Source organism: Phocoena phocoena, chromosome 13 (assembly GCF_963924675.1).
Source record: "Phocoena phocoena chromosome 13, mPhoPho1.1, whole genome shotgun sequence".
Lineage (NCBI taxonomy): Eukaryota > Metazoa > Chordata > Mammalia > Artiodactyla > Phocoenidae > Phocoena > Phocoena phocoena.
Genome location: NC_089231.1, coordinates 28,034,451 through 28,061,862, shown reverse-complemented (window position 1 = coordinate 28,061,862; position 27,412 = coordinate 28,034,451). Strand labels below are relative to the sequence as shown.

At 43.5% G+C, this 27,412-nt stretch overlaps 1 protein-coding gene across 3 annotated transcripts; it reads left to right on the top strand.

The window, feature by feature from the left end:
- The first annotated feature begins 4,339 nt into the window (after positions 1 to 4,339).
- On the top strand, positions 4,340 to 27,412 carry SLC14A1 (solute carrier family 14 member 1 (Kidd blood group)). 3 transcript variants are annotated; one of them, XM_065890067.1, is made up of 10 exons: positions 4,340 to 4,374; positions 5,039 to 5,102; positions 10,639 to 10,795; positions 11,359 to 11,548; positions 14,118 to 14,246; positions 15,977 to 16,169; positions 19,055 to 19,202; positions 19,408 to 19,542; positions 24,185 to 24,234; positions 26,150 to 27,412. In XM_065890067.1, the coding sequence occupies exons 3-10, from the start codon at positions 10,660 to 10,662 to the stop codon at positions 26,321 to 26,323; spliced, it is 1,155 nt and encodes a 384-aa protein (XP_065746139.1). In that variant the 5' UTR covers positions 4,340 to 4,374; positions 5,039 to 5,102; positions 10,639 to 10,659; the 3' UTR covers positions 26,324 to 27,412. The 3 variants fall into 3 exon arrangements, with proteins under 3 accessions (XP_065746139.1, XP_065746138.1, XP_065746140.1); XM_065890066.1 differs by lacking the exons at positions 4,340 to 4,374; positions 5,039 to 5,102 and adding an exon at positions 7,332 to 7,478 and having other exon boundaries at positions 26,150 to 26,888; XM_065890068.1 differs by lacking the exons at positions 4,340 to 4,374; positions 5,039 to 5,102; positions 10,639 to 10,795; positions 11,359 to 11,548 and adding an exon at positions 7,462 to 7,478 and having other exon boundaries at positions 26,150 to 26,323.

Sequence of the window (27,412 nt, the reverse complement as noted above, 5' to 3'; positions counted from 1 at the left end):
TATTATTTTTTAATCCTGAATAAACAAAAGCACCAGCAGGACCATTGTTAGCCAGTATGGCCCTTTCATTCAAAGGCACCCCAGCACCCCTTTCATCAAGACATTTTAGCACCATCTATAGGAGTTTTGTTGCAATAAATACATAAATGTCTAGGATGTTAAAGCTGCCCCTTTAGCCATGGTGCATTTTTGCAGTGCACACCCTTAGGTACTGGCTGAGGACACCAGATACCTACATGATGGGCCTGAAACTCGCCTGAGTTTAATTTAAGAGCTGGAAAGAAGGTGATGCATGGAAGGAAGGAATCTGATAGAAGTCATGGGTAGGGATGGAGGTTTTCTCACTCTTCTGCTGTGTGCAGAAGGACAAACAACCAGATACTCAATGGGGCTGAATAATTGCACAAGTGCATTTAAGAGCTAAAAATGTAGGTGCCTCAGTGCTTCCTACCATCTCCCATCCCCATGCTCCCCTGGCCAGGTGGAGAGATGTGTGCACTTAGCGCCTGCCTGCCTCTTGGCTCCACATCTAGGGAATGTCTACCACAAAGGGTACCCAGAGTGGTATTCTGGGCCAATGGGGGTTTTGGCCCTTGTCTGGAGCCTCTTTGTCTGACTGTTTACCAAACCAAACACTGTGGTCCCAGAACACAGTGCAGAGGGACACTCTGTACTCCATGTGCTTTTCTCTGTGGGGCGCAGGAGGACAGGAGAAGAAGACTGAGGCTGCTTTTTCTTTAATGCTCTCTCTCCCATTTAGAAAAGCCCTGCTCAGGATGCAGAATAGCCCTCTGCTTGCTTGTTCCTCTCCTGCAGAATTCCTGAGTGTGGACACTGTCCTGTTATGCTGTGGTGCAAATTATTTGTAAAGTTAAATTGCCTATAGAAACATCAGTATCAAGCTGCAACCAAAATGAAATAATGTTGGGATAATTTCTGAGTCAAACAATACATATTTTAAAATACCTACAAATGGGGGCTTCCCTGGTGGTGCAGTGGTTAAGAATCCGCTTGCCAATGCAGGGGACACAGGTTCAATTCCTGGCCCGGGAAGATCCCACATGCCGCAGAGCAACTAAGCCCATGCGCCACAACTACTGCGCCTACACTCTAGAGCCCACGAGTCACAACTACTGAGCCTGCATGCCACAACTACTGAAACCCACGCACCTGGAGCCCATGCTCCCCAACAAGAGAAGCCACGACAATGAGAAACCTGTGCACGCCAACAAAGAGTAGCCCCCACTCACCGCAACTAGAGAAAGCCTGCACACAGCAACAAAGACCCAACACAGCCAAAAATAAAAACAAATAAATAAATTATAAAAAAATAAAAGTATCTCTTATTAAAAAAACCTACAAATGCAAGACATTGTAGGAAAAATACTTAAATCACATCATTATCCATAGTTTTTTTCTCCTTTCTTCCCCATTTATTTATCTATTTCTTACTTCCTCTCACATATATTTTTATGAACTTCCTCAAAACCTTTCTGGAAAGAAAGAGATCTGTTATCAATAAAAAGAACTATTAGTATCCTCCAGCCCAGGTGGGACTGCACACCATAAAGTATTTTTTTAAATAAGAGACAATAGCAGATCTGTTGCAGGGTCCAGGGGGATAGCCACTTCTCCAGTGAGAAACGTGGACATAATTGCTTTCATTTCCCAGGAGCATAGTGTGGACGGGCGGAGGAAGAAAGCTGGGTGTGGATGCTTGTGCAAAGTGGGTGGGGAGAGAGGAGAGAAAGGACTTTCTAGGGGCAGAAACTCTATGGAGAAAGTCAGAGGAGGGAAACCTCATATGTTCATTGTGATTGAGGCAGAGAGAAGGTGACAGATGAGTTCCAAAAACGAGAAGAGGGGGGCACCTCCACCATGAGGAGTCCTGGAGACAACTCGGGAAGGAAAACAATGTCGGTGCTCAAACTCTCAATAAATGATACCAGGAGAGGCTGAAAAAAAGGCATTGAATTGTGTAATTAGAGCTGTTTAAAAGCACCTAAGAACCTATGTATGCACTTGTTATTGGGTGCCCAATTTTCCCTCTAATGTCCAGCTCAGGGTTCTCTCCAAAGCCACAGCCACTGGGCAAGGGCAGACCCTGGTATCTTGGGGTCTTGCAGTGTGAGAACTTGACTCCCACCTACCCACTTCAGGGTTCTTCCACGCTCATAACTACACCACTTTGGATGTCAGAGCCAAGAAGCCTTTTCCCCTGGTTCAGGCAGGGAAGAGGGACCATTTCAGGAATCCCCAAGGACAAACCAACCCAAATTGAGAAGAGCAGACATCTGAATGGTGACAACTCCATGTGTCAGGTAGAGATTTACATACATAGTTACAAAACTTCATCACAACCTTACAAAGGAAGTCAGCTTACCCAACTTTACAATGAGAAATCCGAGGTCCAGAGACAGTAACATATCTCAGGTCACACAACTAGTAAGGGACAAAGCCAGGATTCAAACTCTCAAACTCAGGTCTGCCTGACTTGGAATCCCACGTGCTTTGCACTACTTTAAGTAAACCGTATAGTACAGCCCTATCTTGTAATCAGCAACTTAAGGTGTGCCTTTACAAAGATCAGGGAAGAGGGCAGGGAGGGAGGGCGGGGAGGAAGTTGCTCTGCAAGAAGACTTAAGACTCAGTACACACCCTCCACCCCTGAGCAGCCCACTCAGGCCACTGAGGCAGAAGGCTGCTTGGGTACCATGTGGAGGTGGCTTTAGGATGAGTTCTAGAGATACAGTTGATGGCTGAGCTCATTGAGTTAATTAATGAATTAAAGAAAGACGAACAATAGGCAGAAGTTGGAAATACTGGATGATACTAGAGTACATCCAAGTACAAACCTCAGTGTTAGACTTGGGGCAAGTTATTTAAATTCTGTGAGCCTGTTTCCTCCTCTGCAAAAAGAGGATAATGGCATTCACCTCAGAGGATTTTAGTGATGGTTAAATGACTAATGCATACAAAGCGCTTAGCCCCAAAGTGCAGTGCCCAGCACATAGAGTGAATGCCCAACCATTTGTGCAATTCCAATCATTAACATTACTACCATTATTACTATTATTACCACGAGGGATTGTAGCCTATTTGCATAAGGAACTCATAGAAACACTAGTGTGATTCCTTTCATTCCTATACCAGGCCCTCAGACTATCCTCTTGTGATGCATTTTTCTCCTTCAGGGTAACCTGAGGAATTTATTTTACCAGGAAGAAAATGTTGAAGGGAGATTTGCCTGAACCTCAAAATTCTGGTCATAAACCTGGACCTGTGGTCTCCCTCCCAGGCCCCAGACACACATACCCTGAGCTGCAGGGGGACACTTGGAGGGAGGGAAACCCCCCCCCCCCCCCCGCCCCGCGACCACCCACCGCATGGAGCCCTGTGGTTTGGCTGGTGTCCAGGGGGTGGAGCCAGAGCATTGCTGGCCGCCTCCCTGATGAGGATTATCAGCTCGTCCAGGTGGGCGGGAGGCCCCGCTGACACCTGCACGGCTTTCTGTGTGTTTTATTGGTTTTTAAAATTCTGTGCTCATAGAAGTGAACCAGAGTTCCCATGATTTCTGTCATCACAGAACAAGCCACAAAAATGAAATTTAAGAAAAATGGGGAAGAAAGGGATTTCTCACTTGAATTTTAGATTCCTCTGCTGTGGAGTGTTTGCCTCCTGACTTTTAAAGGCAGCAGAGTTTGTCCTGGGATTCTCACCTGGAAAGGGGGACAATTCCAGGGAAACATTTATATTTTTGTTTTCCTCCTCACTGGGGACAAGGGCAGGTTGGTTTCCAGAAAACAACTTGTGGACCCCGGTTCTCCCCCACGCTCGCACCACACTCTGCAAGGCTTTGCTGGATTCCTACACCTATGCAGAAGCCACGTCAAGTCTGAGAGAACATTCCACCCCAGGAGCCGATGCTTAGCTCCAGAGTCTACTGTGTAGCAACGTGTCTCTCAGTTTTTAGTTTGAGTGACACTTGTTGATCCTTTTCAGTTACAAATCCTCCCCAGAATATCTCAGGGTAGAGGAAACAGCACCGGGAAGACAACAATGAGCGTGAGCAGGATTGCTGCTGGACAAAGACCTGGGAGCCCGCAGAAACGATGGCAAAGCTGCTGGCACCCAATCAAGAACAGAGACAGACAGACAGAAGGCACGGGACAGGGGGCCAGTTGCTCGGCAGTACTTTGGCCCTGGTGCCTGAAGTGGGAGGAGAAAAAAAGAAGCACAGATATGCAGAGTGGGTTCTGAGTATCAAAGTGCTGGGTGCCTCCCCTAGCACCCTCTTCTTAAGCACCTCCCTTTTAATAGAGCCCAGCAGGGCTTTATCAGCCAGTGCCTTCTGCCCAGGAAGCCAGCTGCAGTGTGAGTACTCTCATCTCTGTTCCTTTCTAACTGTTCCTTATCGGGGGGTTGTCTTCTTAGACCTCTCTAATTTTTGCTCTTTTTCGCTTTTCTTTTTTTAATGGAGAAATATGTTCAGATGATTGGAACTGAGTAAAAGCAGCAAAGACAGAGTTCTGGTATACTAGAAAGCCATTTACCCAAACCATGGGCTTCTTCCTGGACGCTTGCAAGCAGCGTCTTGGTTCATGGTTTCTACAGCAGGTGGATCAAACTACAGCGTGATTTCTTCCACCGGAGTTCGTGTGGAAGAGGGTTTCAGCAAGGAGTCCACTTGAGGTGCTAAAGGACTCAGCTCACCGACACTCTATAGGAGTTTCAGGCTGTGTTTTTGAAATAAGTAAAATTGGAGATGTATCAATCCGACTCAAAAAAAAAAGTGGGTACTGGGAATGGCCCTTTCCAACTATGGTTTTATGTGCTGTCGTGCTGGAGGGAGGGTGCTGGAACACCCATTGGGAGAACGAGTCAGTCCCACTACAGGCACAAATTTGGCAGCTTCTTTGCAGCTACCCTTTCGGATGTGGAATTCAGACCTCAAGGCTTCTAGGGAGTATGTTCTGAGGAGAGTGTTTTAATCAGGAGACAGGATAGCTGACAGCATTTCCTTTGTTTCTGATTACAGCTTTAGAGAAACCTGAGCACCTCCCACTGCTTAGAATCAAAAACTACCTAAAATAAAGATTACTGTAAGTATCAGATAAATGTCAATGCTGAAAATTCTCTTATGTGTGATAGAGCATGAATCTTTATATGCTTTCTTCTATATCTCTATCCAAAACTTTGTATTATTTTTAAAAGTGATACTTGAGGCATAGAAAATTAACAACTTTCAGGGCTCTCTAATTGTACAAATTTCTAATGTATGTTGACAATAGAATGAGCTGTACTTCCTGTAATAAAACAAGGAATGTAGTTGAGCTGAAATCTTGATATTTCAGAATGATGAGTACTGCTTTGTTGCACTAGTGATCTGGGCTATGAAAAGTGTTTTCTAACTCCTGCTGTAAGCTCATCGGGTGCAGCTTCCAGAACATTCTTGGGATGTTACCTTCAGCACATATAGGCCTTGTTGTAGATATGTCAGCGATGCAGGAGAGTGAGGCTTACTTTGAGGCACGGTGAGATGTTTGTCAGAAGAGTCACTGCTTCGGGCAAGGGCATGGGGTGAAACCAGGCGTAGCAGAGCCCTTTGCTGCTGTTCAACACTCCTTCCCCAGGGTTATGTCAGGGAGGCCACGAAGACAGGCTGTGTCTACTGTGTCACTGAGCCCTAACGCCCCTTACATCCCGGCATTCAGAAGCTGCTCCTTCACTGTGTGTTGACTTGAATAGAATCTTGGGGGCATCAATGTGTGTGGCTCCAGCCCGGAAGACAAAGAGCCACCAGGGCTTACCTATTCCATAAGGCTGACCCTGCTGAGTGAACGTGGATGGTCCCCACTCTGGACCCCAGTTTTCCCTTCTATAAAATGAAGCCTCAAATTATATGCTCTCAACTTTTTCCCTCTCTCTCTTGGCTAAGAAAATATCATTGTTGAGCTCAAGGATGTCATTCTCCAAGACGTGGTGATTTTGGTGGTGGGGAAATGTAAAAGGGGAATGTGACAGTCCTACCTGTCTCTTTCTCTCCTTTTTTTTTTTTGTTTTGTTTTTGTTTTGCAGTATGCAGGCCTCTCACTGTTGTGGCCTCTCCCATTGCGGAGCACAGGCTCCGGACGCGCAGGCTCAGCGGCCATGGCTCACGGGCCCAGCCGCTCCGCGGCATGTGGGATCTTCCCGGACCAGGGCACGAACCCGTGTCCCCTGCATCGGCAGGCGGACTCTCAACCACTGTGCCACCAGGGAAGCCCTCTTTCTCTCCTTTTTATTTCATTCATTCTTTCTTTTTTTTAAAATTGTGTATGAGTGCCCTACAATTGGGTTTCTGCATGTTGTTCTTTATCAAACAAAAATAATGCAACCCCCTGGTCAGGTATTTGCCAGATTGTTTAACCATGGATAAACATACACATACACAGTTTTTTCCTAAGAAATGTCAGTAATATTTTCCACGGTTGTGGATTTTTCTGAGTCACTCTAGTAGAATGTAAATTTTCAGATTTCAAACCAAGCCAGTAGAAGAAAGTAAAAATTAAATAAAAGAGGAAGAAAAAAAATAAAGAAATACCACACCTACGACTTTCCTGGGACCTCTGAAGGAAGAATACTGTCCTTGGATGTGATGGAAGTTTTTTTTTTAATAAAAAAAAAAAAGGAAACAAAAAGTTGCCACACTTGTTGAATTCAACTAAGAATTCTTTCTTATAAACAAGACGATGTCCAATTTTTAACAATTCCTATTCAGATACAAGGGGGGAAAAATGTCATTTAGCAGTTTCTTAGACTGGGCTTTTGCTATGCATACAAAGTGTGGCTAGCATCTTATCACAGAAAATAGAACCCATACCAGACCTTCTCCTTCTCACATTTGTAAAGATCAAGGCTGAGGGAAATTTTGGCATTGGCTTTGACCCCCAAGATGGAGCCCTAACAGTTTGCCTGAAGTGTTTCAGAGCCTGAGCCCACCCCTCCTTCTGGAACAGGCTTCAGATCTGTCAGCTTCCTGATAGTGGAGAAACGCAGCAGAACAAAATCTATGCATAGGTCTCTGTGCAGGATGATTTGCCATATTTTTCTTTTGTTCTAAGTGAAGTAAAATGAACATTCAATGTCTGCAGTCAGCTCATCGTCTCTCTTTGCTGATGGAACTCTTGTTTATGGAGAAGTTGGCCTTCTCTGTTAAGATCTCCTCTCCCCAGGAACTCCCTGGGAGAGCTCCTGCGTCTCTCTACCTTGCATTTCGTACCACAGCCAGGGCACGAATCCTGCTGATTCATCTATTTTTGCCCTTTGTCATGTATGGAAAGAAAGAAAGGATGAATGGACGGTCTTTGATTGGCGCCGCTGGTGACGCCCCTCCTGGTCCTCTTTGGAGGGACCCTTTTGGAAAAAAAGCTGGTGAGGCAGCACGCAGAGGCTTCCCCTGGCTAAGCTTGGCCCTGGCCCATGGGCCACCAGAACAGGTATGCTACCTTTGTGCAGCTTCTCTCTGTGACTCTGCTGTGTCTTTTCTGAACAGAGCCTGGGAAGTGGGTCCTCGTGCTCTGCTGAACAGTGCAGCTTGGGCTGAGCCAGATGCACAGGGGTCTTGGTCAAGAAAGTCACAAGACACTCATTTGGGGTTGGATGCTGGACCTTTGTGCTGCAGAGTTTTGACAACCTTGGAAAAGCGAGGAAAAAGTAGTCTGGGATTTTTAACTTATGCTCCTCCTATTTTATAGAGTTTTTTCCTTTTATTTTCTGGTCCTGTCTTTTTAGTTGAAATTTAATGACCTACTTAGATTTGAGAAGCTTGAGCATCAGTTTAAGTTCCTGCTTTATCACCTTGCATTGCCTTTCCAATTAGGATGTGTGGATTCTTAAAGTTCCCTAAAGAAATGCAAACAGTCTAGCATGATAAAATTCTAGGGTGAACCACAACCTTTAAGTTACTGGTTTCTCATAACCAATTCTCATGCCTAAGTTCTGGAGCGAGTAGTCAGGGTTCCCAGGGCTCCAGAGTATTCAGGATTTCAGAATAAATGGTTCCTGGGGGTTTCGGCCACAGCAGCAACTGTCTGCTCAACTCATGAGAAGACCCCTCTCTCTAGGACATGGCAACCACACAACCTACCCCAATATGTGGATACTGGAAAGACAAAGCACAGCAAGCCTTCTATACGTTGGGCTGTGGATTCAGATAAATGATTCAATCTTTATCCAACTTCGGGTGGCTAGGCAGGGAACTCTGGCCAGTCAGGTTCTCAGTCATGTCTGGCCAGTTAGAATATCAGGTTTCATATTTGTTATCTCTAAAATCTCTGAGGTGATGATGTATTTAAAACCCTCTAAAATAAATACCTAAATGCTGGAAATTTTGAGAACATGAATTTGTTCACCCTGGAATAACCCATATACCTGTTTCTGTACTTGATGGAAAATGTCCATGTTAATGTTTTCATTCGGTGCTGCCTCTGTAGGGCCAGATCTACTCAGTCACAGCAACTCAAGGCAATTTCTTGTCATTGCCTGGACTGGAGCCTGATGCCTCTTATAAGATGCATGGCTTTGAGAATGGGGTCACTGTAGCTGAGGAAAGGGCCTTCCAAGCAATATTTTCAGTTATGATGTTTAAAGAGGGAGATAAATAAAAATAAATAATAGTCATCACTTAGATTATGAAATAAAATCCAATTTTTCACAATTGCTTAATAATTCAAACAGTTTTCCTTGTTTAACTTTGGGGCCAGCTGAATTCCATATAGACTTAGTTTTGGTTCCTGACCTCCAGCAGTTTTCAGTTTAAGAATTTCTTAATGCTAATGTTCATTGGCAGTCTCACAAATGCTAGTTTCTATCACTATTTTGCCAAGACAAAATGACCTTGGTCTAGAATGCATTGCATGAACAGCTTCTACTTTCTGGAATGGTTGGCCACTGTTCAAAAGCAGAATGGTTAGTTGGGCAATGAAATAATACAATTGAAGTGTAATTGTGACTCAATAAAAAAATGTTACACTGATTTCTGTACTGGGATTAATAGAAGCCAAAACTAAAATCTGGATTGGAAAAAATAAAAATTTAGAAAGCCATAACTTTTATTATCTGTTAATAGCCATTTGTTGGCTATGGTAAATGGAACAACGATAGGACCAAAAATAGCCACGAGAACCCCTTATTCACAGCCTGGCCACAGAGAGAAGACGAGCTGGTTTAACTGCACGAGTTTGGGGTGTTTCCTTGGTCATGTCTTACGTGCCTGTGGCTTCCACATTCCACACTTGTGCCTTCTGGGGTCTGATGGTTTTGGTGTTCCCCTGCTTCACACTGGCCTGGCTGTGCTCCTTGCTTCCTTGCAAACTCAAGGTAGTTTTGCCATTGTCTTTCTCCCTTTGCCTGTTTCTGGGACGACATCATTGGTATTCTTTTATATCTAGCATCGGCACCATAAAACCATTTTTGTCTACAGGGTACCATACTTCTGTTGATGCTGGTGCTTAGTCCTATTAACACTTATCATGAGAAGTGAAGAGTCTCACAGTGAGCACCAGTCACGGTTATACTGTTAGTATTTCCCCGAGGCATGCTTACTGTAAGTATGCCCTGTACATTCTTATAGCATACAATTCTTTTTTTTTTTTTTTTTTTTTTGCGGTACGCGGGCCTCTCACTGTTGTGGGCTCTCCTGTTGCGGAGCACAGGCTCCGGACGCACAGGCTCAGCGGCCATAGCTCATGGGCCCAGCCGCTCTGCGGCATGTGGGATCTTCCTGGACCAGGGCACGAACCCGTGTGCCCTGCATCGGCAGGCGGACTCTCAACCACTGCACCACCAGGGAAGCCCCATAGCATACAATTCTTAAATTGTAATTCTTTGGTTTTCAACAGCTTGGTCCGCCTCCACCTTTCCCATTTTCTACACCTTTGTGGAATATTATTTTTCCAGTCTTTAAACAGTTAAATAACAAATTCCAAAAATAAAGAATATCTGAGGCAGTTGCCTGATGTGACGACATAGTCAAGCAATCTTTGACTTGGAGAGTGAGTAAGAGGCGGTTTTCTTAGGCTGTGTTAACACACACACACACTGTTTTGTAAACATTTCTTCTCTTTCAAACTTTTAAAAACAAAACTTTTTTGGAAAATAAAAATTTAATTTAAAATGGCTGCTTGTCTTGGAAAGTAGCTGATTGGTCTGTAACCTGACATCTGGCTCCTTTCATTGGCGGCAAGAAGCTTAAGTACTTATCTTAGCTATTTCTATATCATTATCTGACTCCTTACATTGAAATTAACTATTTTTCAGTCTTTCCCACTAGACTGAGCTCTTTGAGTGTAGGATATAGGTGCTCAATAGATATTTGTTGAGCTAAAAACTGAACCTTATGAAATTAAAGACCACAACCTTTTTTCGTGGTGGCATTGAAAACAGTGATGACAAAAGTAGTATGGGGTTTGGGTCTTGGTAATAATCTCCGTGACAACATTTCAAGAGGAAAATGGTGTTTTCTTAGTTCCATGGGATGTCATGGTCCAGATAAAGTGCCTTTAAACTCATCCTCTGTGGCTACTGTGACCAGGTCCCACACTGGCCAGTCCGAAGTGTTCTGCAAAGGATGTTTATGAGCTCTGTTCTTTCCTTAAGGAGCCAGAGGAAGAGCTATCCATGGAGGACAGCCCCACTGTGGTTAAACTGGACCAGGGTGGAAATCAGGGTCCACCAGTTCGCAAGAGACGATGCCTCCCCAAGGCACTTGGCTACATAACTGGTGATATGAAAGAATTAGCCAACTGGCTTAAAGGTATTTACGCTTCCACCCCTTGGAGCAGTGGCTTTGGGGGAAATTGTTTGCTGGTTCTTCTAGTCATATCTTTAGTTATACTCCCTTACCTTCTATCTATCTCTTTCCTCTCCCTTTTTTTAACTTTTTATCTTATAACCAGCAAACTTCTTCAAATTTTTTTTAATGGAGATAGTGGTCAGGGCCGCAGTCCAGTTGATATCAGAGGAAGGCACCTGGTTCCTCCTTATAATTTCGGTACTTAAAAAGTGAAATTTTACTATTGGTAATTCATTCCTTTGGTGTATGAATCTGAACCTCTAAGCATAGTAAATAAGTTCATTCGATGCTTTCTGGAACTGAGATTCTAGTAGGGGCAGTTGGATTGAGAGGAAAGAAACTGGTTGCTTTCAGGGATCTGAAGGTCACTAAGGGGAAAGGGTTCAGAGAAAAAGCTTCAAGGAATATCAAAAATTAGCTTCACCTTCATGAGAGGGGATTTTGCTCAGGGTGGGCCCTGGACTTGGGAAGGAGCCCCATTTGCCTCGCTGTTTCCTTAGCTCTGCCCATCTCATCTCTTCCAGACAAACCCCAGGTGCTCCAGTTCGTCGACTGGGTCCTTCGGGGCATATCCCAAGTGGTGTTTGTCAGCAACCCCATCAGCGGAATCCTGATTCTGGTGGGACTCCTGGTCCAGAACCCCTGGTGGGCGCTCAGTGGCTGTGTGGCAACTGTGGTCTCCACCCTGACAGCCCTGTTACTCGGTCAGGACAGGTAGGCGCGTCCCTCCAAGCCTCCGCTTCTTGCTTCTTAGAACACAGGAGCCAACCAGTTACCCTGGGCAACAGTGATAAAGCCCCACCCTCCCCAGGAGAAACAACCTTTATTGCACAGAATGCTTTATATGTGCCTTTAGTCAGAGGTCAGGAAATCATTTATATCCTCTTATTCGTGGTACCTGAATAAGCGGCCAGTCTGAATGATGCCAGATGCTCCTGGCACTACACGGTAACCAGAACAAAGCTATAAGTAATTCCCAGGGTAGGGTCCAAAGGGATCTGCTTTAATGATTGACCAATTATTTATCATCAGCATTTTGTTTATTTACAAAAAATGAATATGGGTTCAGGAAAAGTTTTAGTGGCTTAAAAATCCCACTAATCCCATTATATCTTATTTCCATGCTTAGCTTAGTAAATTCATCCTTCATGGACAGTGCAAAGATTAGCTCAGCTTCCAGAGAGACAAACTGACATACATTCCAAGTAAGCAAGTTCTGACTTAAGTAATGTTAGTGTGTCTTCTGAACTATGTGTCAGGCTAAACATAGCGTGTACTTTATAAACTATCTGCCACTGAAGAATTGATGAGCTGACTCCTACCATGGGAGGAGACGGCTCCTGCCTGACCAGTTCCTTCAGGGAGGCTGCTGGTCTTCTAGGTGGCCAGGATCCATGCATCATCCCCAGTGGATGGTCATTATACAGCTAAGCTCCTGTAACACTTACTGTAAACTGCCTAAGGGGCTTCTTGGGGAGAGAGTCCGAAAATGCTCCACTTTCCCGTCAGGTCCAAGGAGCCTGACTTGTTCTCTACGGAGGGTGATTTTGTACCTTAGGTCAAATTCTGTTCTAATGCACATCAAGAAACAGTGTGTCCAGTTTGGAGGTGTGGTCCAGGATTGTATCATATCAAATCTTCTTCATTGTTTTGCCCCAGTAGAAGTTGACCCATTGTCCTTATCAAGTATGGTTTGAAACAGGGGTCCCCAACACCCCCTGTTAGGAACTGGACCACACAGCAGGAGGTGGGTGGCGGGCTAGCAAGCAAAGCTTCATCTGCCACTCCCCATCGCCTGAACCATCCCCCCCACAACCCAGTCCGTGGAAAAAGTGCCTTCCATGAAACCAGTCCCTGGTGCCAAAAACGTTGGAGATCAATGGTTTAAAAGACCAGCCATATTTACATGGGTTAGTTTTCAGATCTCTTTTACTCTCCTCGGTCCTAAAGGGCACATGAAAAAGGTAATTCTGCTTTAAGTGAATACACATCTTCCTGTTGATGAAACTGTGGCATTCCACAACATGTAGGCATTGCAGTTAATTTTTTGTTGATCAAACTCAAGCCTTCAATCCAAAAGTCAGTTGCTGAGAGGACAAGCCTTGCATAGCTCCCCACTGCCCTCAGGTATGGCCTCAATTATCATTTCCTGGGTTAAACCAATAAAAGTTGCATCACCTGCCACATATCCTGAAGGATTATTTAAGGGAGACAAAGGGCTTTTGAGCATGGAGTCTCACCTCTAATACTCTTGCCCAGATGAATATCACCCTGCGGTTGAACTGGTGCCTCCTGCTCCAGTGACAAACAGGCGGGGAGAAGCTTTCACACTATCCTGTACTGCCCTGTAGCGTGACTCATTGCTACATCACCTCCCCCTCAGGCCCTGTGTTCAACCTCGCCCACCCACTTCACCATCTGCAAACCCGTGACTCCTACAGACTTCATCCTTGAATGCTGGGTACCTTCAAGGTGCCAATTCTCAGAGCCCTGGGGGGCCTGGCTTGTCAGCCCCGGGGCTTATTCTATAGAAATCATTCCATTTCTCACTTGGAGCTTCTTGTCCCCAAATATGAAATGGGAACCATTTTGGCCAGGAGTAGAAACTTACCCAGGACAACATTTAGAAGTGAGGTTAAATTCTGGGAAGCAAAAAGGACCCAAGAAATAATTAGGTGCTAAATATGCACATAATTAAATGGAGTAATTTGCCAAGTAAAAGTAATTGTTTTTCTTTGCAATAACTTGGAAATGTATATCAGGAGACAACAAAATGGAAGCACAGGAAGATGAAAATATATGCTAAGTTGGAAGATCTGTGTTTATAAGATCAAAGACACCATAGAAGTAAATTTACATTTTAAGAATCTTACATCTCTCACCAAGAAAATCAGACTTAGGAAACAGTTTCACATCAAAGCTCTATTCAAGTCAGAGGTCCTAATGACTTAAAAGAAATAATAACTTTTGGAACAAAAGGGTAAAAGGAAGCAGAATAGGTTGGATTGCTGATTTCCCTTTCCTCCCCTAGATGTTGGAATTCTATCTTTAGCTATGACACCTCTATAGGGGTTGTCCTATGTACACATTTGCATTTTATCCATGTATATTTTACTTTTTCATGCTTTTATTAGTATTTGGCTTCTACAGACTTTGCAATAAAATCCTAAATATAATCTCATTTTCAAATGTAAATATTATCTGGAAGTTACAAGTGTCATTTATGTGCACGTCCAGCCAACATCCTCCTGGAAGCTGTCCAAGCTGTGCCTTTTGCCCACAGGTCCGCCATTGCAGCAGGGCTCCAGGGCTACAATGCCACCCTGGTGGGAATCCTCATGGCTGTCTTTTCAGACAAGGGAAACTATTTCTGGTGGCTATTATTCCCTGTATCTGCTATGTCCATGACTTGGTAAGTTGTACCTGGTTTTCGAAACGCCTTTTTGAAAAATGTATAGGGGAAGAAGGCAATGGGGGAAGTTATTATTTAGGGAATACAGAGTTTCTGTTTTGCAAAATGAAAAATGTTCTGTGAATGGATGGCGGTAATAGTTGTATAACAATGTGAATGTACTTAATGCCGCTAAACTGAATGCTTTAAAATGGTTTAAATGGTAAATTTTATGGTATGTATATAACACAATCTTTAGAAAAATATATTTTTAAATTTAGATTCAGGATATGTCTATTGGAAACATTCAAACACACCGATGCGTGTGGTCTCCACACACACCTCACAGCCACCCCCCCCACACAAGATTCTGATGTAATTGGTCTGGGGTATTTCCAGGACATTGGGAGTTTGAAGGCTCCCAGGAGGTTCTAAAGTACAACCAAAGTTGAGAACCACTCCCCACATCAGTGGTCCTCAAACATGCACACTATCGGCCTCACCTGCAAGGCCTGTTAAAACACGGACTGCTGCTCCCTCCCCCAGGCTTCCTGATTCAGTCCATCTGGGGCAGGGCCTCAGAATCTGCATCTCTAACAACTTCCCAGATGATGCTGTTGTGGCTGATCCAGGGACTTCACTGAGAACCCCTGTGCCTGTCCCCTTCAAAATAATTCTTTACTGAATTCAATTCCTTTTTTAACCCTAAATCCTTCAAACTAGTTTCTATGTTGACACTGTCTTAAATCCTTTTTTTCTTTTTCGAAAACAAACATTTCCTTCTTACCATGGTATATTCAGAATATAAAATATTAGTATCCACACAAATGATACGTGTAGCCCACTATGGACAGCGTGCCCACCCTGGCTGCAGCACAGATGTGTGGAGGAGAACCTGCCGGCACGGCCAACCTGCTCAGGAGGGACTTCCCACCTATTCTGAAGATAAGGCTCAAGGGCAAGAGGCATCACCTGCACATGGTCACTCACCCTCTCCCCCAATTCGGGAAACCTGGGATTCTGACCTTAAAGTGATGGCTCCTTGATTGGATCAACAAGTGAGGGAACAAAATGGGCCCAGAGACCATATAATCCAATCTCCCAGTTTACAGATGAGGGAACTGAAAGTACCTCCCTGCCCTCGGCCACACAGTTCAACTGCTCAAGGACTTAAAACTCTGCCCTCCTGAGTTTAAGATCTCTTTCCTCCAGTCCACAGCACCTGCATCCTTCCTGGGACCATTGTTTTTCTTTTTCAAGACTAAATATACTAAGACTCGTGGAGATGGTATACAAGTTCAAGATCAAGTTTGCCTCTGGTGGGGAGGGAGGTGTATATGATCAAGTAGGTTACAGAAGGGGCTTTAACTGTTTAGACAATATTCTTTTCAGATGTCTTAAATACTTCAAAAATATTTTTAAAACCTAGATTTATAACTCACTGTGAGCAAACCCAGAGCATAATTTTCCACAAGCCAAATAAGCTGAGAGTTTATTTTTGACTGTATGTAAGAATTATTCTATGACAGGATTTATTCCAGGTGTGTTTGGGTTTGGGTTTGTTTTTATTTTTGTTTTTATTTTTCCGTGGAAAGTTTGGCAACACTCTTTAGGGACATATTTGCCAATGAAACAAAGCCCCTCCATAGTATAGAGATTCAGTTTGTCAACCTGGCTTCCATTCCAGGGCATTGGGAGTTTGGAAGGTTTCGCATGCGTATTCTTCCATTCTGTTCTGTTGTTGTTTTTAGTCCAGTTTTCTCAAGTGCATTGAACTCCGTGTTCTGCAAATGGGACCTCCCTGTCTTCACTCTGCCCTTCAACATGGCGCTGTCAATGTACCTTTCTGCCACGGGACATTACAATCCATTTTTCCCAAGCAAATTGTTCACACCTGTAACCTCAGTTCCCAATGTCACCTGGTCTGACCTCAGTGCCCTGCAGGTAAGATACACTATCTTCTTACACCCCCACCCCCCAACCCCACCCCCACCACTGGCTCTGGAAGACACCCCGCGTCCTCCTGGTTAATTATTCATGGACATCAGAAGTTTATAGAGACTCAGCACTGGGGGGACCTTGCCACCTTCCTCTTTTTTTTAAGAATTTTTTTTAAAATACATATTTGGCCGCGCCAGGTCTTAGTTGCCGCACGCGGGATCTTCGTTGCCGCATGCGGCGTCTAGTTCCCTTACCAGGGATCAAACCCAGGCAGCCTGCACTGGGAGAGCAGAGTCTTAACCACTGGACCACCAGGAAGTCCTTTAACGCCTTCCTCTTGCCGTCTAAATGCTTATTTGTTCTACTCCAAAGCTTTGGGCTCTAAGGGATTTTTTAAATGACTATTTGGTCAAAGCTAATTTTTCTTCCTCTTTTCCTAAAATCTGCAGTGCTAACTCCAGAATATATCTCCACTGAAATTTAGACACTCTATTTCAAACTTGGCCCTTATTTGTGGGGTATGATGGAGGCCAGCCCTTGAGGCAGGGGCCTCCAGCCTGGTGTTAAGTCGTCCCTGACCTACCTCCTCCAATCAAAAGAACTGGCTGCTTACTGTTAGATCCTGTTGCAGAAGCTCTCTATTCTGCTTTTTCTTATGGTGGATCTCATAGAATACGTACAGTGATTCAGATTTCTCAGGCTTTGGAGGCATAAGAATCACTGTTTTTTAAATACTAATACAAGCTCCATCTCGACTCCCTAAATCATAATCATCGGGGTGGAGCCTAGGAGCCTGTATTAACAAGCTCCCCCAATAATAGTGACGTGGGCCAGAGTTTGAGAACCACTATCCTAGGATGTATGCTGTGTATTTCATCACAGTTGTGCATAGAGAAAGCACTAATTTTAAAAGCCTGGTTAACCCAAATCAAATTCCAGCTCTTTGTATTGGTGTTTATTTAATAAATCTGTTTAAGGTTTCTTGATTATTTAAAAAAAGAAAAAGAAAACGCTTGAAATCAGAAGAAAACCAACCTTACCTTTTTTAGGATGCAAGAGACTGATTTTTCTGCTATCAGGTTATAAAATACCTTTTGCTGTCCTCTTTGCTGAGCAGTCAAAACATGTGAGGAGTTCAAGTAGCCTTTTCTTTAGCTTCTTGCCCAGAAAATGAATGGGAGCATTTGGAAATAACTCAGAAGGAAAATTAAAAATTTATCAGAACTGCCCATGAAAAAATAGCATTAGTTTAACTATCTAAAACTGCCCTATCTAATACAGTAGCTATTTTAATTTAAATGTAAAGTTAATTAACATTAAATAAAAGTTAAAATTTAGTTCTTTAGCCTCACTAGCCACATTTCAGGTGCTCAATAACTGCACGTATTGGACAGCACAGATACAGAATATTCCATCACCACAGAAAGTGCTAGTGGACAGTGCTGACATGGGGAAAGGGTGTCTTGTCCTTCTCCTCACTCTGAACTACCTCTCCAACATCAGCATACTTATTTCCCATCTCATCAAATCCCCATTTCCCTGGGGAGGGATACCTGAGGGATAGTTCTGCTGTCCAGTTCTGTGATAAAAGACCACACAGTCTGCCTGTGTCAAGTTCCCTGGTCTAGAAGAAACAGGAAATGATCCTGTGTAGACGTGAAGATCCAGCATGGGCTGGAAGAAGTTAGGCCCATCTTAGGTTAGAATCAAACTCACAGTATGATCCTGTGCCCTGGGCAAGGACCAGACTAGCATCAGAAACCAGCATTGGATCCAGCCTAATTCATGGAAGGAGCGGACACTTCCTTGTGCCAAAGCTGGCCTCCCTGCATCAGAGTCACTGCCTCCCAAAGGTCCTTGCCAAAAGGTGGAAGGAGTGAGATGGGAGGTAGGGAGGGCCCCTTTCAGTGATAGCCTTGGTCAAAACAGAACTAACACAATTAATTATGCCTATCCTAGCCCTACCAGAAGTGTTGTTATAAGGAATTATCATTTGTTAGCTTGAATCAAACCCTGTACCTTGTTCCTAGGAACTGCCACTCCGTGAACACATTACCTGAGTTCAGAACTCAGCCAGAAAGCTAGAATTTTGATATTTACATGGATTTTTGTGTTCTGAAGACTGGCAGTTGTTGATAACTGGAATAAGCTAAGGATATCTTGGTTTAAATTAATACAAGCTCTCTAAAAATGAAAAATATAAAGAATTTTTAATTTAAAAAAATTTTAATAAAAAACATAAAAAGTAAATAAATAAATATAAATTTTTAAAAATCAAGTAAAATTAATTATCTAATACATGTTCTCATTAACAACAGAAGTGTAAATATGGTCCTGACTCATGAACCTGCCAATAATTGCTTCGGAGTTGTGGATAAGATAACCCGACTTTGGGTCTCTGGCCTTAGCACTAATAACTAAATTACATGGGAGTAATAATACTTCTATTGACCATAGAGATGCATTGATTTATTGGTCTCAGAACTGATGGAGAGTTGAAAGCAATAGAAGTGTGAGCTGTGGTCCCTGCCATCCTCACTGGGAGGCATGGCCGATCCTCACAGGATCAGTGAGGAACAGTGACACAGCACTGGGAGCTTATCAGCGACCAAAGCGAGGTGACAGTGCAAGCAGTAGAGCCAGTGAGTGAAGGGTCTCGGAAAGGCATGCTCAGCACGCAGCAAGGAAGGGCTGGTGTATCTCTGGGGATAAAGCAGAAGAATGACTGAGATTTTTCCATAAAGAGAGAGAATTTTAAAAATTAGTAGCACTGATCTTGGAAAATAAGATATGCTAAATCTAAAATGACATCGCATTGTGTTTGTGGGTGCCCTATGAGTTTCTGTACAGTAGTTTTAATGACCGCATTTTCTAAATTGTTTCTGCAGTTACTGAAGTCCCTGCCTGTGGGTGTTGGTCAGATATATGGCTGTGATAATCCGTGGACAGGGGGCATCTTCCTAGGCGCCGTCTTCCTCTCCTCCCCACTCATGTGCCTACATGCTGCGATCGGGTCGTTGCTGGGGATGGCAGCAGGTGAGTGTAAGACTTGTTACCAGATACTGAGCGCCTCCTCTGCTCCATCCATTGTCTCAGGCATCTTCTATACCCCAGACCTTTCTTGAAGGTCTGCTTCCAAGGGACCAGTGGGAGTTCTCGGATGACTTCCCCACCCCAAGACTCCTTCCAGAGCATCCTACATTTAGTCCGAAGTTCTGACTCCTCCTGTCTTGCCTAATAGGACTCAGTCTCTCAGCTCCATTTGAGAACATCTACGTTGGACTCTGGGGTTTCAACAGCTCTCTAACCTGCATTGCAATTGGAGGAATGTTCATGGCGCTCACCTGGCAAACCCACCTCCTGGCTCTTGCCTGTGGTGAGTATCCTGTGCATCTGGGGCATGGCTGCTTATGATTATGGGATCAACATCAAGGACAAACAGTCAGAAAGGACTGTGTGAGAAACTAGAGCAGGAGTTCTAGTTTGAGCCCCCTGCTATCTGCTGAGGATGGGACCAGGGCAACTGGCCTCCCCTCTCTGGGAGGGTTTGGGTCTGCTCTGTCTACCTCATTACTCATTTTGAAGATGAGAGAACCATTTTACAATATGTGTATGTTGAGGGATAGAAACTTGACTTGTCCTATGTTCTTCATACTAATTGTTTGACCCAAGAAACTAAAATGAAACAAGCTAAGTATAGAGTCGTTTCTCCTGGTGAATCAGGTGGTATTAAAGGGCCCTTAGAGAATCACCTTAATCCAGCTGTTCTCAAAAATGGAGCAAACATCAGAATCAACTGGAAGCCTTGTTAAAACCCAGATTGCTGGGTCTCACCCCCAGTCCCTGACTCATTGTTAGAGGTAGGGGGAGGAGTTTGCATTTTTAACAAGGTGCCAGGTGGTGCTGATGCTGTAGCTCTGGGGACCACATTTTGAGAACTGCTATATGAATCCTTTCTAACCTCTGTTTTCTAGCCAGACTCAGCCTATGGGAGCTAGAAAGGGTTCTGGAGATCTCCACTCCATCCTTCTCATTTTACTGTTGGGGTTCTACATAAGGGCAGAGAGAGAAAGTGACACATGGAAAGGCATCCATTAGGGGTAAATATAAGTCCAGAATCCACATTTGCTAACAACTTCCAGAGTTACGCCCACTACACTACTCTCCTTCCCTTTAGTACCATTCAGGCACTTAGGTGAAAACAGACCTCAAGTCCTTTGGATATGAAAAGCTACCATGGATTTCTCTGGCCATTGGAAGGGGAGCTTATTCACTTATAGCTTCTGGCATCCCTAATTCAACACAAATAAAAGTGTGTAAGATAATGTGCTAGAATGAAGGAAATGATACTTCCTTGGGGACCAAGGGGTGGAGGGATATTGGAACATGCAGAAACTTTTGTAATCTCATGGAAACATTTGTCTAGAGTCATTTTATCACCAGATTAATCAATCCAGCCATTACTAAAGTGGTGGGCTACATGTCAGGCAGGATTTAGAGTGAGTTCCTGCATTGGGCAGAACATGGGATGGAACAAGATTTCTAAGGCCTAATCCAATTTTGATTGTCTGATGCTCTAGGAAGATTAACAAAACTCAGGTTGCTGTGGTGTTGCCATTCACATGTCATTTTGTCAATTTCTTTATAGTTACATAACTATTTCACCTAATAGTCCTGTCAAAATTTTTGCTCATTTTTCCATACTTGTTTAAAGCTTAGGGCAAAGGAGAAGGGTAGGAACAGATTATGTGGCCTCCTGAGCTCACCTGGGTTAGACTTTTTATTCTGAGGTTGGTTTGAGGTTTCAAACCTTTATTTTTTCTGTATTGGCAGTAGCAGCAAATATGTATTAAACACTCATGGTACAACCCAGACAGTACTAGGAAGAGCTAGAGGTTCAGAAGCTTTAGATCCCAGATGGTTTTCTGTACGGAAAACAGAAGCCAGGTGAGTAAGAGAGAGAAGCCCACAGAGACCACAAGATGCAGAGCTAGGAAACACCTACAGTGCAGAGTGAGTCCCTGGGGGAACATTATAGTTCAGAATCACCAAAAAGCACCTCCTAGAAAGGGTGGCTTTTCTGTAAGTCCTAAAAAGTAAGAGGAGGAATTCCAGTTGGTAGAAAGCATGGTCTGGGCCAGCATAGGGATAGTCTGAGCACATCCTTAAAGATAAGCAGAAACTGTCTTGGTCACGCGTGTTGCTGATGTCTGTGAAGGTCTCTTCACAGACTATGGGAAAGGAAAAGCCAAAGATGTTTACAGATGTGTGCTTCCCAAAGCTGTGATATCATCATTATTTTCTTTCTATACTTCTATAGTTGTACAGGCCTATTTTACCAAACAACAAAACAAACAAAAATTCAATCAATACAGAAGAGTATAAAGCAGAGAATGAAAACACTCCATCCTACTCCCTGGACAGAACTTTCTTGCCTCCTTCTTATAAGGACCCTGTGATCACATTGGGTCAACCTGGCTAATCCAGGATAAACCTCCATCTCAAGATCTTTAACGTAATCACAACTGCCAAGTCTCTTTTGCCATGTAAGATAACATATTCACAAGTTCTGGGAATCAGGACATAGACGTCTTTGGGGGCCTTTATTCTGCCTATCACATCTCCCTTCCTTTGGATAGATTAGATTTTCATTATTAGTAGAGCATACTGGTTAAGTCAGTATATTGAATTAGTTAAGAGCCCAGACCCTCCCTGGTGCCCAAATCCCAGCTCTGCCTATTTTAATTTCAATAGATGCCAAATGCACCCCACAAAGGCTGTACCAATTTCCCCTGCCACTGACAGTATATGAGAGTGCCTGTTTCATCCACACTGGGTACTGTCTTTTTCATCTTTGGACATAAAGTTTTGAGACAGACCTCTAGTCCCTCTTAAAAAGCAAATCTCACTGTAAAATTGCACAGCAAGTTTATGCTTGCCCATATCACCCCGATACTGCCAAACAAAAGATAAACCTTGTCAGCCAAGGTAAATAAATAGCAGGCATTTATCACAGAGGTGCTCTTTTATTAGCTCCTATGGCTTTATCGGAAAGAGGACTTCGGAGTCACTGATAAAGCCTGGTAAAGCTGCCTTCCCTGTGTCCCTAACCCAGAAACTGCATGGCCAGGGAACTCCTCAATTTTGTTATTTTATCAGTGCAAACTGTAAACACATTTTGTATCTCTTCTTACAGGTTGGGTTATCATAGTAGGACTCACACATGATGGTCTGTGGGGAGGGACATTGTCTATGAAGAACTAGGATCCAGTCCTCCCTTCCACACTCAAGGGCCTTTTCTCTCCCTCAGCTACTCAGAATGCTGTCAGGGTCATCACCTCCAAACCATGGTGTACAGAACTTCACCTCTAATATAAGGCTTTCCCAGCCCAACCCAGCTAGTCTTAAGTGATGAGCAGCAACTTTTAGACAATCTGATACTCTTACTATAGAAAGAAAAGCAACAGGGAATTGAAATAGCATTACAATATGAGACTCGAGCACCAAAAGTACGTTAATAGGTATTAAGCTATTGCACTTCTAGGAGAGAAATAAGGTCTCACGTGCTCAAGGGAGTGTCATAGAAAAGCTGGTACTCAGGAGAGAAGGGACAGAGTGTCCCCTCTACTTAGCCAATGGCCAGTGAATATTTCTTGAATGAGTGAATGAATGAATGAACTAAATGGGGGGAAAAGAGAAAATCTTCTAACCCTTCTCCTCAGAGCAGTACTTCCAACCCATGGTGACAGAGATGAGTTTATAGCTGCTGTTTGTGAAAATATATGATTTCATTTGAGATTCATTACCTCCCTGTAAAAAACCTCTTCAAGTTGCCTTTCTACAGGTGATGAAACTAGATTCCTAGTTCAGTGATTTGTTGCACAGCAAACAAAATTGCAGAACTGGGATTTGAAGCCCAGATCATTTCCAAAGATGAGCCTTTCCCATTAGCATGAGACAATTCAGATGTGAAAGAATTAGGTATACTGTTGAACAAAAACTATCAGGATAAAAATATAAAATATTGATAAAAGGATGGATGTCTATAGTAAAGTAAAGGAGGATCATAAGGTCCCTCCCACCACCGCTGCCCAGCTCCCCAGAGTAGCAGATGTGATTTCTCGATGGACTTGAGGATCAGATGATGAGTGTGTCTAACACTGAGTGCTGCTGGCCCAAGTGACCATGTGGCCATCATAAGAAGGTTATTCTTCAGGCCGCCTCTGTGAAACCTAAGGGCTTCCGCGAGCCCCCTTGGGGCCAGGAATTGAGTTAGCTAGTTGAGATCTTTGATTTTGTTGTTCTACATTGAAAATCATACATATAACTCAAATTACCTACTCTAATTTGTGCTCAAAGTAAATAAAAACAGGATGTTAATTAATTCATTGACCTGTATGCCAACCTTAATGGTATTTGGGGAGGAATCCCAGGTCTGTGTTCAGTTTCTGCCAATTTCTGAGTTACTACATATATATATATACACTATGATTTTTGGAACTGTGAATTCTAACCATTGATCTGAGAATCCCAGATGTCATGAGATTGTATGCTGTCTCAAGGAACATAAGTTTAATTTTAATTATTATGCTTGGATAAAATAATGGGGAAGTTTATTTACCATGGAAGACTTTTCCTTAAGTGTTATCAATAATAGCAACAAAATAGTACCACAGAAAAGCTACCTTTATTGAGTACTTACTGTGTGCTAAGCCCAAGCATTATCTTCTTCACACTCACACCAACCCGTGAGAGAGATTCCTATTACCTCCTTGTACAGGTGAGGAAATGGGACTTCGAGAGGCGGCACCAAGCTCCTACAGGGTAGAGTCTGGATTTGAACCCAGAGCCGCTGACTCTAAGCTCATACTTGTAACCTTGTAACCAGGATGCTGGGCTCGCTGGTGAAACGCACAAGTTTACATTCCAGGGATTTATACCTAAAGGCAGTCTTTCCTGTAATGAAAAGTGCACCTACCAAGCATTCTTCTTTCCTTTTTTTTTTTTTTTTTTTGTAGCCCTGTTCACTGCCTACGTTGGAGCCAGCATGTCCAACCTGATGGCTGTGGTGAGTTTGCTTTAATCTCATTTTCTCATCAGTGTGATCGATCAGTTTTCAACGATATGGAAGCCTTCCTGAAGTCCACTTTCGCAGCATCCTGGGTCAGGATCCATGACAGATAGCCACTACTTTCCATCTGCCAGACCCACCTGTCCTCACTTACCCTCCAGCATCACAGTAAACCTTAGTCCAAACTACAATCACCAGGCTTGCTAAAAATATCAGATTGTTTGATTTAAAGGAGTGAAATTTAGAGTGTATAATATATTATCAAGTTCATACTTTAACTCTGAGTGTCAAGAAGTTGACTTTAGAATATCTTTCACTTAAACAGAAAACTGGGACTATGTATTAGTTGATAAATCAGAAAAGGGAGGAAAAAGATAGTTGGTTAAAGACCCAGATTTTTTTTTAATTAAGCCAACAGTTTTTCATACCCCTTATCTTTTTTTAATCCCCAGTCAGTCATCAGTAAGACTTTTTTAGACCCATGTCCTGGCTGAATTTTTTTTTTTTTTTTTTTGTCTGCATTGGGTCTTCATTGCTGTGTGCGGGCTTTCTCTAGTTGCAGCGTGCAGGCTTCTCATTGTGGTGGCTTCTCTTGTTGCGGAGCATGGGGTCTAGGTGCACAGGCTTCAGTAGTTGTGGCTCGTGGGCTCTAGAGCACAGGCTCAATAGTTATGGTGCACCGGCTTAGTTGCTCCACATCATGTGGGATCTTCCCGGACCAGGACTCAAACCTATGTCCCCTGCACTGGCAGATGGACTTAACCATCTGCACCACCAGAGAAGTCCCTGGCTGAATTATTTAGTAGCCAAAATGGTTGCCCATTAAGAGCATCCTGCTTCTCTCTCCTTCCTTTGACTTTGTCCTTCCCCTCCCCTGAGGAGCCCAGTATCCCCAGAGTATTCTGGGGTCCCCCACCTCTCAGTGCTCTTCCTCACTGACCACTGCAGATGATGCAGGGCCGGTTCATGATAACTCTATCCATGTAGATGTGGTCATGGCTGCCACTGGGTTAGGACAGCATCTAGCCCTCTCAACAGCAGCTTCGAGAGCTTACCTGGGAGGGTCCTTCTGGAGACACAGTATCTTTATGGTGGAATGTCAAAGCCCTGTTACAGGCATGATGGGATGCCTTAGAGCTTGTGGGGCCCTTCACATCCCAACAAAGGTTCACAGACCTTGGCCTGTGGGCCAGAATTGGACAGGCTGCGAAACAGAGTCAGCTAGGGAGATTTTGAAAAATGCAGATCCTCAGGCCCTGTCCCTTGGCATTTCTGGTAGAGTAGATCTTGTATGATGCCTAGGCATCTGTGTTTTTTTAAACTCTTCCAGATGTGATGTGAAGTCAGGTTTGTGTACCATCATACCATGAGGGTCCATGTATAAGGCCAAACCTAACCAAGTACATGGTATGTGCTCAGAATTGTGTGAGTTGCCATGGATGCACAGAAGGAAGAGCTACCATCAAGGAGCTTACAGTCTTTTTGAGAGATGGAACAAAAAGAAGTAAAGCAAGTAGAGTCCAAGACCTAGTCTGGGTAGAGGTCAAGGGGAGAGAGGGCTGAACTAATCAAAAGTGGCTTTTTGGACCTGATGAGTGGTCAGGAGCCATTGGTGGTTGGCGAAGTGTCATCTCTGGGAGCAAGGTGTCATGTTTGCACATCCAGTGTAGGAAGTCTGACTGCATGAGAGGGAGGGAAAGACATACATCAACACTAAGGAATGCATGCTGACATTTCACCTGCAGAATGCCCTGAGATCTTAGACTCAGTCTCCACAGGGACAAGCAGAGTCCAGAGCAGTGCCCCCAGCAAGTCATCCCCTGAGCTGAATGACAGTGGAGTGAAGCATGGTTCCTTTGAGATCCTCCGACAAGATCTCAATGGAATGTGTGACTTGTCTCTTTTGCTCCAGGTCGGATTGCCGTCTTGTACCTGGCCCTTCTGTTTGGCGACACTACTGTTCCTCCTGCTGACCACGAAAAACCCCAACATCTATAAGATGCCCCTCAGTAAAGTCACTTATCCTGAAGAAAACCGCATCTTCTACCTACAAGCCAAGAAAAGGATGGTTGAAAGCCCTTTGTGAATGCAACCCCCATCCACAGCCATGGTCACAAGTCATTTCTGACTAACTACCCCAGTTGACTTCGAGGGTCTCAAAACTGTTGTTTTTACTACTAACAAATTTCATACTAAGCCATCGGTGATCTGTTCTTTTTCTCATTTTGTATTTTTCTTTCAGACTCCAAAACATGCCCAAACAAGTGACAAGACACATCAAGGTGATGTGCTCAGGCTATGGAATTTTAAACCCCAGTGGGGCATTGGCACTGAGACTGTACTGTATTTACAAAGTCAGAATGGTCCACCAGAAAGAGGAAGTAAGACCAAAGCTAATTATTGATATTCTTGGTGCTTGGTTGCACATGATGTTAACAGTATTAAAAAATTAATCTCTATAAACCAACTAAGCCTTAAGTGAATGGAATTCAGAGTCACAAAATCAAAGTCAACCCAGAATTCTCAGATAAGCCATTTGGCTTACTTAAAATCAATGCAAGTTACACATTACAGCAGTGGTCAACATCACAGGGCCCATCACTGAGCTTTTTCCCCAGCTCCTCAGCAGAACCGCCTCCATGCTGTCCCATGTGTGTGACATTCTCTTACAGGAGACGGTCAGTTTGTTTCAGGCTGGCAGAGCTGCAGAAGGGAGAATGGGATCCCATCCTTCAAAATTATTCTGTATTGTCACTTTTCTTGGATATTGCAAAGGATTTTTTAGGTAGTTTATTATCTTTTTTTTAGGAGGATAGATTTGTTTTCAATGAGGTAAAATAAGAGAAGTTCCTGGCTTTACCAGTTCCTAGGTATTAAAAAGGAAAAGTTACATTTTTCTAAAATACTCAGGATAGCTATTTTTACTTTAATCTACCTAAACTGATTTTGTAAATGCCACAAAAGCAGAGAATCAAATACCAAATCATCAACATCCAAGGGCCCTTTAAAGTCACATTTTCAATTCATTTAAGGATGTTATATATTATAAAGACTGAAGGTTAATGCCAGATTGCTTCTGGGTGTTTAGAAGTTGTTTAATTCTTACTTTAAAAAAAATCACTATTTTCTGCACGCTTACAATATTCTCACTCAGAAACCAATGGTATTTGAACCA